Here is a 12868-nt window from a genome sequence, read left to right as displayed (position 1 = left end):
GTGCTTCTCTCATGGGTCCCTGGTCTGAAACAACATTAGTGGGAGAAATCTTCAAGGATCTTGGTCAAACTCATGTGCTTGGGAGTTGTGTGAAGGGTGACAGTAAAAGTACTGTTTATAAGTGATCCTTCCACCTTGGAACGAGCTTTGATCCATGAGAATGTGGAGCTGCTCTCTTTGAGCAGAGGGGCAGCATAAACCCAGCCTTTCTGTATTTGCTTAGGGCAATTCTACTCCTGGCAAAAAAATACTCAGGTTTTTCCATATGGTGATTTGTGGGTCATTTTATTTTGGAGCAGGTTGCACATGTGATCTGATCACATCACTGTGATAAACTGTTTCGGGTAGGATGCATCAGTAACTTGAGGAAGATAAATGCTCATTACAGAGGCAAGCACTGGGTTTTCTGTATCAGTTAATATGTTTTCTGATCCTGCCCTGCTGGCTTTATTTTTATTTTGGGGTGTGCAGGGGAACTGCATCCCTTTGTGACAGAAGAGGCAATGTTTACTCTGCATGCAGAGTCCAAAACACAGAAAAATTGTTTTCTAACCAGACTGTTAACTGATCCCGCAGCAGCAAGCTCCCTTTGATCCTCCTGACTGGAATGATCTTTCGGGAAAACTTTCCAGGGCCTCTCTGAGGTTTGCTCATGGTAATGCAAGGCAGGTTTTCATCTTTGCAGTGACAGCTTAGCAGAAAAGAGCCTTGGCTGTGCCAGGCCTGGCAGCTCTGATCCCGGTGCTGCTCAAAAGATCCTGGGGATTCATGTCTGGTTTGCAGCTTACATCTGTCCAGGTCTGAAACTCGCTGATGACTTTCCTGTGGTTGCCCCTTGAGGATGGAAGCTCTTTTCCCTCATTAGTGGCTTTAATAAAATATATATGGCTGTTCACCCAGTGGATACCAAAGAGCAGCACTTGTTCTCCATGTGGCAGATTTGAGTTGTTCATGCCCAAGCCCACAGGTTCTGTGCTTTCTTTGCATAATGTCCTGTACACCCTCCTTGCCCCTTTTCCTTCATGCCTGGCTGGTGTTCCAGCCCATGTCTATGCCCACTGCCAGGTCTGCCTTCCCATGGTCACTGGGACTGAGATGGCAGATCCATTTAATTTTCCATTTTCCCATTTTCTGTGAAGTCAATAAGCAATACCTTATAATTTGCCCTTAGTTTCAGGTTTGGGCAACATGATAATTATGCCCAAAGCACATCATAACTGCAGTGTGCTGCCTTCTGACCCTTGCCAGAGCACTGGTCATGAGACAGGGAGGATTTTTGGAAGAAAAGCTGATAAATCATTAATTCCTGTGCAAGATGCATCACAAGTTATTATCTCTTTCTCAAACATGTAACTGCAAGCTGTAAAATCAGTGCCCGTCTGTGGCAGGCAGGAGGAAAGTCCCTTTCAGTTAACATGTATATACATGCTCTTCTACATCTGTCTTTGTGCATCAGTTGAATTGCCAACTTAATTGCAATTTTTTCTGCTTGACCTTGGAGACTTTACTTGCTTGATCCTCATATGCCGGAAATGTGCACCAAGGCAGAGGAGAATGGGAAGGGAGAGAGTTCTCTTGAACGTGGCAGAAATTTGAATTTCTTTGTCCTGCCTCTCATATGATTGTCACCTTTCTGGCATTTTGCTACGATCTCTGCTATGGAAACAGATTTTGGAGGGAAACTCAACCTTCATCTCTGAATGCCAAAAGAGGAACCTGGACTCGCACAGTTTCCCAGACTTGTTCCTTCCTCTGGGCTCTGACCTTGCCCCTTGTCCTGGCAATGCTTGGCAAACCTGATTAACTGCAAAGAGTGTTTCTGCAACTGGATCTTCAGCCCACAGTCTGTTTTTGCCAACTCAATCAAAACAAAGATGGGCTGAGATTAGCACCTTGCACTCTTCCCAGCATTCTGGGAACTTAGAAGTTAGTTGTATTTTTGATCATAATTATTAGAGGGGCTTTCTTATAGACCTGTGCTGATTGTGTGCACATGATCTTGGAGCTGTGCTGAATCTCAGTGAGCAAAGGGCATCTGTAGCTGTTTCTTTGGCTGCCAAGTTGAAGACTCTGCAAATACTGGCACAGCCCCTTCTGTTGGCCTTTTTTGCAACTTTAAGTGCTAATATGTTAAAAATCCTAGAATAACTTCTAGCACTTCCCTGTAGTGTCTTTCCTTCAACCTTGGTATATCCTGGTTCATAATCCTGAGCTTTCATCAAAGCAGAGGCTATCTACAGTTTTCTTTTTCAGTGTAGGTGGTAACTCCTGTATATATATGTGTGTGTGTGTGTGTATATATCCTTTATATATAAGTATATATCAGTAGAAATGTAAGTTTCCCCTACACAGATGCCATGTTGATCATGTCAGTGTTAACTTTGCTTGACAATTGCGTGCCAAAAGGATGCTGAACAGGTAAACCTAAACAGAGGGGCAGCTCTCTTGTCTGGAGGCTGTTCACCTGGGATAGGCTGAGCCTGGAAGTCCCCTGAAGCATTGAGAGCAGAATTAAGGCAGCAGAGAAAGCAAGATACGTAATTATGTGTTGATTACTTTATTTCAAAAACTTCTGTCTCCATTTTATCCTTTTAGAGTGTTTTGGCATGAGACACGTGTTCTGGTTACTGAAGGGCACAGAATTACAAGGGGAAGGAATCAGTGGCCAGTTCTGGTCATTGTGGACAGTAAACAGGGTCTGCATGGCTGGAGAGACCCGGGATGAAGCCTTTCCACCTTGGGAAGTCCAAGTGTGCAGTGGTGGGTTTCATGCATTCTGCTGTCCCTCAGCCTGTCTCTGCCCCCTTCTCCCTGACTCCAAAGCTGCCTGCTCTTGGGAGAGAAATCAGCGGAGGTTTGGTTGCTGTGCATCCCTCTGCTACCTTCAGGGTTCTGTTTGTTCCAAATGCCTCTCGTGCCTGTACTGTCCCTAGTTAATATATCTCTTTTGCCAGGAGCTCTGGCTTTTTCTTTAACGTGATTTGCACAGCTTAAGCCCTTTCCCTAGCCACCCTTTCTCTTCATTTCCCATTTGTGCAGGCTGTCTGCTCGAGCGGCTGCTGTCAGCACACAGTGGAAAAACACCGATCCTTTAGAAACCCACTACAGCGCATCAGCAGGAATTCCTGATCTGCTCCTGGGCTGCCTCTTTGTCAGAAGAGCTCAGCCATGTCTTTGTTTGCTCGCTAGCGAGTCAGAGATGCTGCAGGTTTGTTTGGAGCTTTTCTCATCTGATTTGCTCAGGAACCAGGACAGTTGCCCATTGTTTTTCACCCGCGTTTTCATCCTGTGTTTTTAAGTGCCGCGAGGCGCAATATCTTCATGCCGACAAGAATAAGTTAATGCATATCTCTTAGCCAACAGCCTGGGGACTGCACATTTCTGATTGAGGCTGCAAAAAGGGGAAGAGAAAGGAGCTGAATTTCCCCCAGCAATGCAAAAACCCCAAACTCGGCCCATTTGTTTGAGCTGTAGTCCCGAAGGGGGGACTTGGATCTGGCACATCACTCTGCTGCAGACAAAGGATACTTGATTTTTGTAAATTGGTACCACAATCATTTAAATCTGGAAGGAATACAGCATGCAGTCTGGTGGTGACTGGGGGTGAAGGGCATGTGACCTAAGAGGTGGTGTTCCTCTCTGATTTGAGTAACAAAGAACCAGCCTGTGCCTGTGTACGCCAGCAGGATAAATATCCTAATTTCACCAGTGGTCCGTGTCAGTGCAGCTGCATGAAAACTGAGCTGTCACTGGAGACAAAACTTTGTCTGTCCTTTGTTGTTGTGTTGTGAGAGCCGGAGCAATGAGATGAGGGTGAAGATCAGCAGCCCTGCCTGGGCATCCTTCTGGCTGCAGAGGCAGGCGCAAGGATGAGGGCACCGACTCCTGCACGTGCAGAAGAGCAAATGCCCTTGATCACTAAAAACTGGGGAGGCAGGGGGGGAAAAAAAGTCATGTTTTCTTGTATCAGCCCCCTGCGGAGGCAAAGAAAAGGCTGCCATACGTTAATGGGCCACTTTCATAAATGTGGGAGCCTCATGCATGCAGAGTGGCTCAGCCTGTCTGAGCTGATGCAGCTGTCAACCTGTTTGTCTAGAAAATGCTTCTCTGAAAGGTATGATTATTCTAGACTGTTGAGCAAGTTCTTCTGTGTGAATGCATTTAAACAACGCCACTGGTACGTGTGGAAGGACTGAAAATGAAGAGGGAGGGGGCAACATTTTCAACAGGCCTGGGAGGGCAGAAGAGGAGGTTGCTTGTGCAAGGACATCAGTATTGTCTTCTGTCAGGTGTCTCATCATCCTCTGCCACACGTCCTGTGTGGATGTGCTCTCTTTGGGGATATGACTGCTGGGGCAGTGAGGATGGGAGCAATGTGAGCTGTGGGGGTAGATGCATTCCTGCCTTTGCAGGGCCATGCCCTGTGTTGGCCGTGCTTAGATACCCACAAGGCATCCTGTAATGATGCTTCTTAAAAGCCTGGCTTTGGCCCTGGTGAAGGCATCCTTCCCCACCTGCCCTGTGGTGTGCAGAGCACCCCAGGGCAGTGCTGAGGTCTGGCTCTGTTGTCGTCAGGTGGGGAGGAAATGGGCAGCAGGCTCTGGGGAGACCCTTTGTTTGCTTGTGTTATTAGCAAGGAGCCAGGAAGTAATGATTTATTGATGCTTCTGTGATTCTCCCGCACCGGGCTATGAAGAAAGAAATTCAGTTTCCTGGCTGATATTCATGGCTCTAATTGAGCAGGAACTTGTTCCTGCAGGGCTGCTCACCTGCAGGGTGTGCTGCCAGTGCCCTTGGTTCTCTGATCCAGTGCCCCCTAGCCAGACTGGCCTGTGATCGTCAAGGGTCACCGCTCTGCTCTCCCCCTGCCCCTTGCTGCAGCCAGGCAGGTTGTGGGAGGCTGCTTATAGAGCCCAGTGTTTCTCTGCTGCAGCATTTCGTTTGATTAAATCAGAAATATCTGATCGAGGGGGTGGCAGCCACTCCCTTCTGGAGTGAGATGCCGGTAGGAATGTGGATCAATACTTCACCAAATACCCCTTGATCTTCATGGTACTATGGGCAGAAGGTGGTGCCCTGTTGGAGCCTCTTGGCTGCAGCCTGGGCGCTGTCACCCCACACTGACCGAGGAGACCCCTGTGCACACCCCAAAAGGGCCGGTACCTTCCCCTGCCATCAGTGCCCTGTCCCTGCCCCCTTCTCTGCCTTTCCAGAGCCGCTGTTGTGGCTGTGCCTGGTGAGCTGGTAGCTGGTGAAGGACACAGTTAACAGCTCGCGTGCTGTGGTGGTTGCTCGGGGCTCTGCCAGCCCCCACCCGTGCAGCGCCAGTAAGTCCCGCTGAATTCCTGGGCTTTGCTTTGTACGTCTCCTTTGACAGCACACTGTACAGCAATGCCCTCTTCTTGCATTCCTGTGCTTCCATTGAGCCTTAGCTTAGTCTGGTATGAGCAGGGTTTCATCTCTGTATCCCAGAGCATGGGATGGGGCAGGATTGCAGAGCAGGGCTGTGTGGGGCTTCTGAGGACCCAGCTCCTGCTGGGTCCCAGGGAGGAGGAGATCATAGGTGAGACCTTGGCAAACCTGACTTCTGCTCCCATGCAACCCGTGCTCCTTTCAACTGCAACGTGCGTATTCATCCATCCTCCTCAAACAAAGCAGTGTCATTTTGGTTAACCCGAGGAGTGTGTGGATTCCTTCGAACCACAAGACCTATGCAGGATTCTGTTTTCTGTTTTTTAAGTTTATGACTACAGTTCAGGGGATCCCCAATGCTGGGCGTCCTACAAACCTAGAATGCAAGGCAGGCCTTGTGCTGACAACCCTGCTGCCCCCCCAGCTTAGCTGAGAAAGGGAGGAGATGATTTATGAGCAGCATCAACAATGTCATAAAGTGCAAGTGGCAAGTTAATGCTGCTTTTTTATTCCAGCCCTTTGACAGGGCCCTGTTAATGGAGGGTTGGGGAGCAGAAACAAAGGAAAGAGCACGGCAGCTAAAAGCCAGTTGTCACAACACTGTTGCATTAGTGTGAAGATGTCGTGTTTTATCAGAAAGGAAGCACCCTCTCCATAACAAATGGCATTGCACAGCAAGGAGCAGCTCTATAGAAGCACCTCTCCTATGAAGACAGGCTGAGAGAGTGGGGAGAGGAAGCTTTGGGGAGACCTCATTGCTTCCAGTAAAAGGAGCTTATGAAAAGATGGAGAATGACTCTTTACACAGGCAGGTAGTGATAGGACAGGGAGGGAAAAGTTTTTAACTAGAAGAGGAGATATTTAGATTAGATGTTAGAGAGAAATTCTCTACTTGGAAAGCTATGAGGCACTGGAACAGGTTGCCCAGAGGAATTGTAGATGCCCCATCCCTGGAAGTGTTCAAGACCAGGTGCAACTGGGGCTCTGGGCAACCTGGTCTAGTGGGTGACATTCCTACTCATGATGGGGGTTGGAACTAGACAATTTTTAAGGTCCCTTCTAACCCAAACCATTCTGTGTGGATTCCTGTGGGCTGTGGATGGTGCTGATGTGCCCTCTGAAGGAGGGCAGAGATGCTGAGCTGTTCAACAGGATTCAGTGCTCTCACTGAAGTCTGTCCTGGGATGATCAGACTGAGAAAGAATTGAAACCCATGTGTGTGAAAGGCTGGCAGGATGGAGAGGGTGAGAGAAGGAAGCACAAAGGGCTGCAACTTGTGGAGAGGCTGATTTTGGAGAGGATGGTGGTGAATGTGGAGGGACTACAAATAGGGGAACAGGGAGTGCACCAGGGCCAGTGTTTGGAGACTGTAAGGGGAATTGTGTTGAATTTTGGGGTGGGAGCTCCCGTGGGACTGCAGGAACATGAACGGGTTGTGCAAAGGGTGGGGGACTGCGGTGCTCGGAGCAGCACTGGCATTCCCCTGGGAACAGCAACCCTGGAGGCTTCTGCACTGCTCCCACTCCCCCTTCTTAGAGAGAACATGCAGCTTGCTGTAATTTTCTCTTATCTTCTCAGAAAACGAGGTGAATTCTCTGAAATAACTTGCCGTTCCTTCCAATCCTCCTTGGAATGTTTTCAAATGTGCTTTGCTCTGTTTCCTTACTTAGTTCTGAAGTTGTGGTGAAATGCTCCCTAGGCCATATGGGGCTGCTTGGAGGCTTTGTCCTAAAGTTGAGTTCTGAGTGTTGGTTTTGTCCTTGACCCAATACTTTAACAAATTTGGTTTTATTTTTTGAGTTTTCCTCAGTTGCTTTCTTTCCTATCTCTTTTTCTTGGGAAAACAAACCAACAAAAAAGAAAAAACCCTCCTAAATATTTCAAAGGTGAATATTGCAAAGGAGGCCTCTCATCCATACCCTGTTTTCTCCCCCACAGTCTGTGGTAGCTGCTAATTCACATTTGGTTAAGCAATTAATCAGGATATAAATAATACATACCATGTTTTCAGAAAACTGCATGCCAGTGCTATGGAGGCAGGCACTTTTGGCCCTGGCGGGGAGGGCTTGCCTTCTGTGCTCTGCAGCCCCCTAAGGCCAATTAAGGTGCATCTTTGATGAGATTCCAGCCGTTCCTTGGCTGGATAAATAGTTGCTCTGATGCAGGGAGGGGGGCCAAAGCATGTGAAGATAAAGGGGGGTTTAGTGTTCAAACAGCTGCAGTGAGCACTGGCACCCAAACGTTCCCCTCCTCCGCTTGTGCGTGGGCTGGAGCTGGACCAGCAGGACCAAAGGGACAGTGCAGGCACCAGTGGCAGCTTGTGGGAGACCTGTGAGTCTGCTGCATCCAGGGCAAAGACTCCATAGCGTGTCCTTTGCCTTCTGCCTTAGTCCTGTAAAGGTCTTTTCTCCTGAAGGCATGTCAACTGCTGATAAACAAAGCCTTGAAGAGTGTCAAAAGTGTAGAAACCAACCTTATCTTCCTGTTCCCCTTTGCTACAGCTCTCCCACCCTCCTGTGTGAGCCCAGGGAATGATGTCTTTGGTATTTCTTGTTTCAAGGATGGTGTTTATTTAAACTGCAGTAAGGAGCACTAAAGTGGCTGGCAGGAGGAATAAATGTTGCTGTGACAGTTTGGAGATTTGGAAAAGGCACTTCAAGTTACAAAAGAAGTATAAAAGCCATTAAGAAAAAAGTGAGCAAGAAAACTAAATCCAGAGTCAACAGACTCTGGAGGCCACCAGATTTCAGCTCTGTCTTTCACATTCACAGCTGTGTATTTGCTCCATAGCAGGGCAGTAAGAACAGGAATAATTGAGTTTTGGATAAACTGGGCTTTGCAGTGGGATTTCAAAAGCTCCCTGCGGCATGCTTGAATATCCAAGGCTGCTGAATGGTCCTTAAGCTCTGCCCCTGGTGTTCCTATAGGGTAATTTGGTGCTTGTAACAGTGACATTCTTTTCCAAATGTAAACTCTAGGAGTTTGCCTTACTGTGGTCTCTCCTGCTGTAAGCTCTGGTGCAACAGAACCTCAGCTGAAGCGGCGCAATAACACGTGGAATGTTGTTTCTCAGGTGCTGGAGCAAGATGTGGTTCTCCAGTCTATTGACCGTGCCATTGAGGCTGTGCACAATGCCGCCATGAAAAATGGGGGAAAATACAACCTGGAGCAGAGGGATGTCCTCCAGTAAGTACAACAGGCACCTGGGAGAGCTGGTGCATGGAGGGTGGTCAGTGTGTGATGCTTATGTGATTCTATCCTTGGGGGTCAAGCTGGACATCATTGATTGGAGCCCCTGTGCTGCAAAGTGACTGCTCCACTTTAAGCTTCCCAGCTGGCAACTGCTGCTGCTCCTCTTGACAACCGTGTCCAGCAAAGCAGAACTTTAGCCTTGCCCCTCTGCCCCTGTGAATGCCAAGAAGAGGAAACTCTCAGCTGCATTGTAGGCTTGGAGGAGAAATCCGAAACCTTTCTGGCTGCATTTTCTCTGCTCTACCAGCCAGAAATTGTAGGGATTGTTGGCATGTGGCAGAAGGTCCTTAATATGTTCTCAAATAATTGCTTGTGGGAGGATTTTTGTTTTTCTATGACACCTCACACTCTGTGCTGAGGCACGCTGGTTTAATCTCAGTTGAACAGTGTTTCTAAAGTGCATGCAATTTCTGAAGCTTGCGATGCAATATGTGACTCTCCCCCGAGGAAGAGGCATTTTTCTCCAGCGAACTGATGAATAAATTATGGGCTCTTGCAAAGCCTCTTCCTTCCTCCCCCAGAAGTGCTTCCTTAGTTGTTAATGAAACTGGAGTTGGTGTTCAGAGTAATGTAGCCCATTCTGGTATATATAACCCAAATGCAATAAATCAGTTAAAAATACAATATAGATGTTGCAGCACGGTCGCTCCCTTGAGCTTTGCTCTTCCTGATGTCATCATTCTGTTTCAGAAAACTGATCCATCACCGGAAGGAGACTGTGTCCCGCAAAAGCCACTCTCCCACCCCTCAGGGGACGGTTATGACACAGTCCTCCAGCGACCACCATCTGGATGTGGCACGGCAGCCCAACGGGGTGTGCCGGACAGGGTACGAGCGACACCACAGTCTTCCAAACACCGAGTTCGAGGAGGAGGATGAAGGTCTCTACCAGGTAACAGTGGCTGGACACTTTCTAGGCTCCTCCTTTGGTGGTGCTTATCCTGTTAATAAAATGCCTTTGCAGCTTCGGTCACAAATCAAGCGTTTGCGCTACTTGCCTGCGAGTACAGCAGTGTAAAGTGGTGGTGTCTCTAAGAAATCTGGAACGGTCCCTGTGCCATTTACATTTGTGATGCTTTTTTTGAATCCTTGAGTGTCCGTGGTTTTATAGTAACATGTAAGATCCACTCTATATTGGGTGACTATCTCTTGGCAACTTTTTAAAAGGATTGCAGGCTCCCTGGAGAATACTTTGAAAAGCAGTTTTGACGTGAGCAGCAGAACTCCCTCCAAGTACTGAGCTCTGCTTCGTTTTCCCCTTGTTATGTCTGCACAACAAGATCATTGGTCCTTAAGCATTTTATCTGCTGTGGCTGCCTATTTATACTACCCAAAACAAAAAAAACCAAAAACAAAAAAACCCAACCAAACAAACAAAAAAAAAACAACACAACAAAACAACAAAAAAAACCGAAACAAAAAAACCAAAACCAAACAAAAAACCAAAACAAAACAAAAAACCAAAACAAAACCAAATAAAAAAGGCAAAAACCCCCAAAGATCCCGGTTTGTCTGAACGTTGCTTGTCATGATGAATTAAAGGTAAATTGCAGGAAATAAGATTTTTTTTATCTTGGCGACACAGAGTTCCAAGGTTACTGTGAGGCACCACAAAGTAGCAGCCCAGGACAGGTGTAGCAGTTGTTGGGGATGAAGGATGTGGCCAATTTCACTGTGTAGGTGTAGCTGGATGTTAGGGCTAAAGGCGCCAAGCAAGGATGAGCACGGAGTTATTTTTTTTTCTCCTACAGATGAACATGTGCATTGTAGTTTTTCTTCATGTCTCTGGGCTGAGTGTTTGGAGGCAGTGTGTTTATAAGGTACTGATGTGCTGTCACTCCAAGCAGATTAGGCTTGTTTTACACTTGAAGAACTGTGAGTCTGTGGAGATGAGAGGTAGCTCTGGCTCACGCAGAACACATCAATCCCTACAAACCCCATTTTGCTCCTTGGTATCTTTTTTGTTCCTGGGCAGGCAAAACAGCTCTATTCCCAAGCCTGTACATTATGGGCTGTGTGAATGGAGCACCTTACATCCCATTCTCCATGCTGATTCCCTGTCTTTATTTGTCTGTGGTTTGGTTGCTTGTCAGAAAAGGAGGAAGACAAATTCCTTGGCTGACAAAGAACTGTTTCTGCCTGGGTGGCACTGAAGATGCAGTCGAAGGGCTTCCAACTTAGCCCTCTGCTGAAAGGGCTCCTTGAGATTTTAACAGCTCAGCTAACGGATTTCCTGTGTGCTTTGAATATACAAAGTGGAGGAAGCAGCATTGCTTTCTTCCACTGGTTATGCAGCAGCCTAAGAAGAGTCCTACTGCAATCCAAACTTTGTAACTAACTCTGGAGAAGCAGAGGTCTGGCATGTGCTTTTTCACTGCTTGGGATTTTCAGATGTGTTCAATGTTTGCATCTGAAAACTTAAGCAAAATTTGAGGTGCAAATTTCCTCTCAGTGGCTTTACTCCCAGGGCTGAACTGGCTGAAGTACTTGGTGATGGCAATGGTGCTGAGTCTCTCTTCAGCTCCTCCACAGTTAGCATAAGGTGGGAGGCTGGGGCAGTTTCATACCAGCTGTCGAGGGAGGAGGTTGGGCTCTCAGAGTATTTTAGTCAGTATGCTGTGTTTGTGCATGCTCAGTGGGTTTGTGATGCTCATCTCAGAAACCTTTGCTGCAGACCAGTGTGTCTGGCTTGGCAGAGTTTGCCTGGAGGAGGTGGTGGGTGGGAGATTGTTCATTTGGTTTATTGTTTTGTTATTTTTTTTGAAGGTTCCTACTGTAATAGCATTGTTCCCAGGAGTTGAAGGAGTGAGTGGTGATGTTCTCTGCCTGCCTGGCTGGGAAGGGAATGGGAGTGTTATGGTTGAGTCAGCTCTTGTCTTGAGCAGTGCAGAGAGCAGAGCCTCTGCTATCAGTCTCTGCAAAATGGAAAGGGGGAGGAAGCAGATGTGTAAAATGTGCAGATTTGGGGAAGTTCATGGCCCCCTTGTAGAGGCCTGGGGAAAGGGAGTATACAACACAAGTATAGTTGCTTCCCTCTGGACCTTTGGTAAGGTCCCTCATCTTCTCCCCTCTGAATAGGTGGGATCTGAACTGCAGGGACTCCTGCATGGTCACCTTCCACACAGCAGCTGCACAGGGAATGTTTTCTCCTCCTACCTTGGTGTTGTACATCTTCCTCTTGGCCCCAGGCAGTGGCTGGGATGTGGGGTGAAGGCTGGGGATGGCCATCAGTTACACCTCATGACTCCTGACCCTGTGGCACCTCCCAGCAGGGCAGGCATTGGGGAAATTCATGTGATGCTTCACGTTCCCATCGCAGCCACTTGGACTGTGGTGCGTGGCCATCTAAGTGAGGCTGGCAGGGCTGAGCTAGTGTTAGCTGTACATCTATTAATTTAAGCATTAGTCTGTAATAACTGTGTTTAAACTTGCGTGGTAAATTTGGAAGAGCCAGTGAAGCCATGGAAGTACTCCAGAATGACCCAACCCTCGCTATCTCCAAATAATGTTATGCGTCTGCTCTAAGCTCCGAGCCTGCCTGTCTGTTAAATCCCATGCCATGTCAAGCAGCTCTGACTCGTGCTGTCAGCTCCATCCCTCTGCAGAGAGGGCTCTGCTTTTAGCACAGCTGAGCCTTCTGGATTTGGGACCAGCCTGCCAACCATGCGATGCAGAGACCCCTCCTGATCTGCTTGGCCTCTCTCAGCTGTGCAATCTCTTTTTGGACTGACACGGATCATTTTTGAAGCTGTATGCAAGTATCATATAGCATTGCACCCAGAGAACAATGTGGGGTGGATTGACAAGAGCAGAGAGCTCATGCTGGGAGTCTGCAGCAGTGTCTCGTGCTAATCCACCAGCTGAAGGTGCTCATAAAGAAGCGACTTCAGTGACGTAGTAAAAGATTGGATGTATTTGGTGTTGGGTGGGAGAAAGGGACTGAGAGATGCTTTTTAAAAAGTCTTTGTGCAAACTGCTGCATCTTCACTCGTCTGATAGGGTCCAGTCATGGGTTGTGAGCACCTCACCTGTATTGTCAGATTTTGGCATCGAGTCTTGAACATTTGAGGTGGCTCCTGAAGTGTCTTATTTTCGCTCCCATTTCAGAGGAGGTTTCTGCCCTTCCTGAATCTAGGGGGGAAAAAGTACATTTTTCATTCTCCTTGTACTGAGCTATGTAAGATAAGAGACACTTCAGGAACCA

The 12868-nt window shown here is 47.6% G+C and overlaps 1 protein-coding gene across 1 annotated transcript in view; it reads left to right on the top strand.

The window, feature by feature from the left end:
• NCKIPSD (NCK interacting protein with SH3 domain) overlaps nucleotides 1–12868 on the top strand; it is a 51356-nt gene that overhangs the window by 12885 nt on the left and 25603 nt on the right. Inside the window, exons 2-3 of the mRNA XM_032699065.1 lie at nucleotides 8486–8598; nucleotides 9355–9556. Coding sequence (XP_032554956.1) covers nucleotides 8486–8598; nucleotides 9355–9556 — 315 coding nt within the window. The remainder of the gene's footprint in view (nucleotides 1–8485; nucleotides 8599–9354; nucleotides 9557–12868) is intronic.

This window comes from Chiroxiphia lanceolata, chromosome 11 (assembly GCF_009829145.1).
Source record: "Chiroxiphia lanceolata isolate bChiLan1 chromosome 11, bChiLan1.pri, whole genome shotgun sequence".
NCBI classification, from domain to species: domain Eukaryota; kingdom Metazoa; phylum Chordata; class Aves; order Passeriformes; family Pipridae; genus Chiroxiphia; species Chiroxiphia lanceolata.
This window is presented reverse-complemented; position numbering and strand designations above follow the sequence as displayed.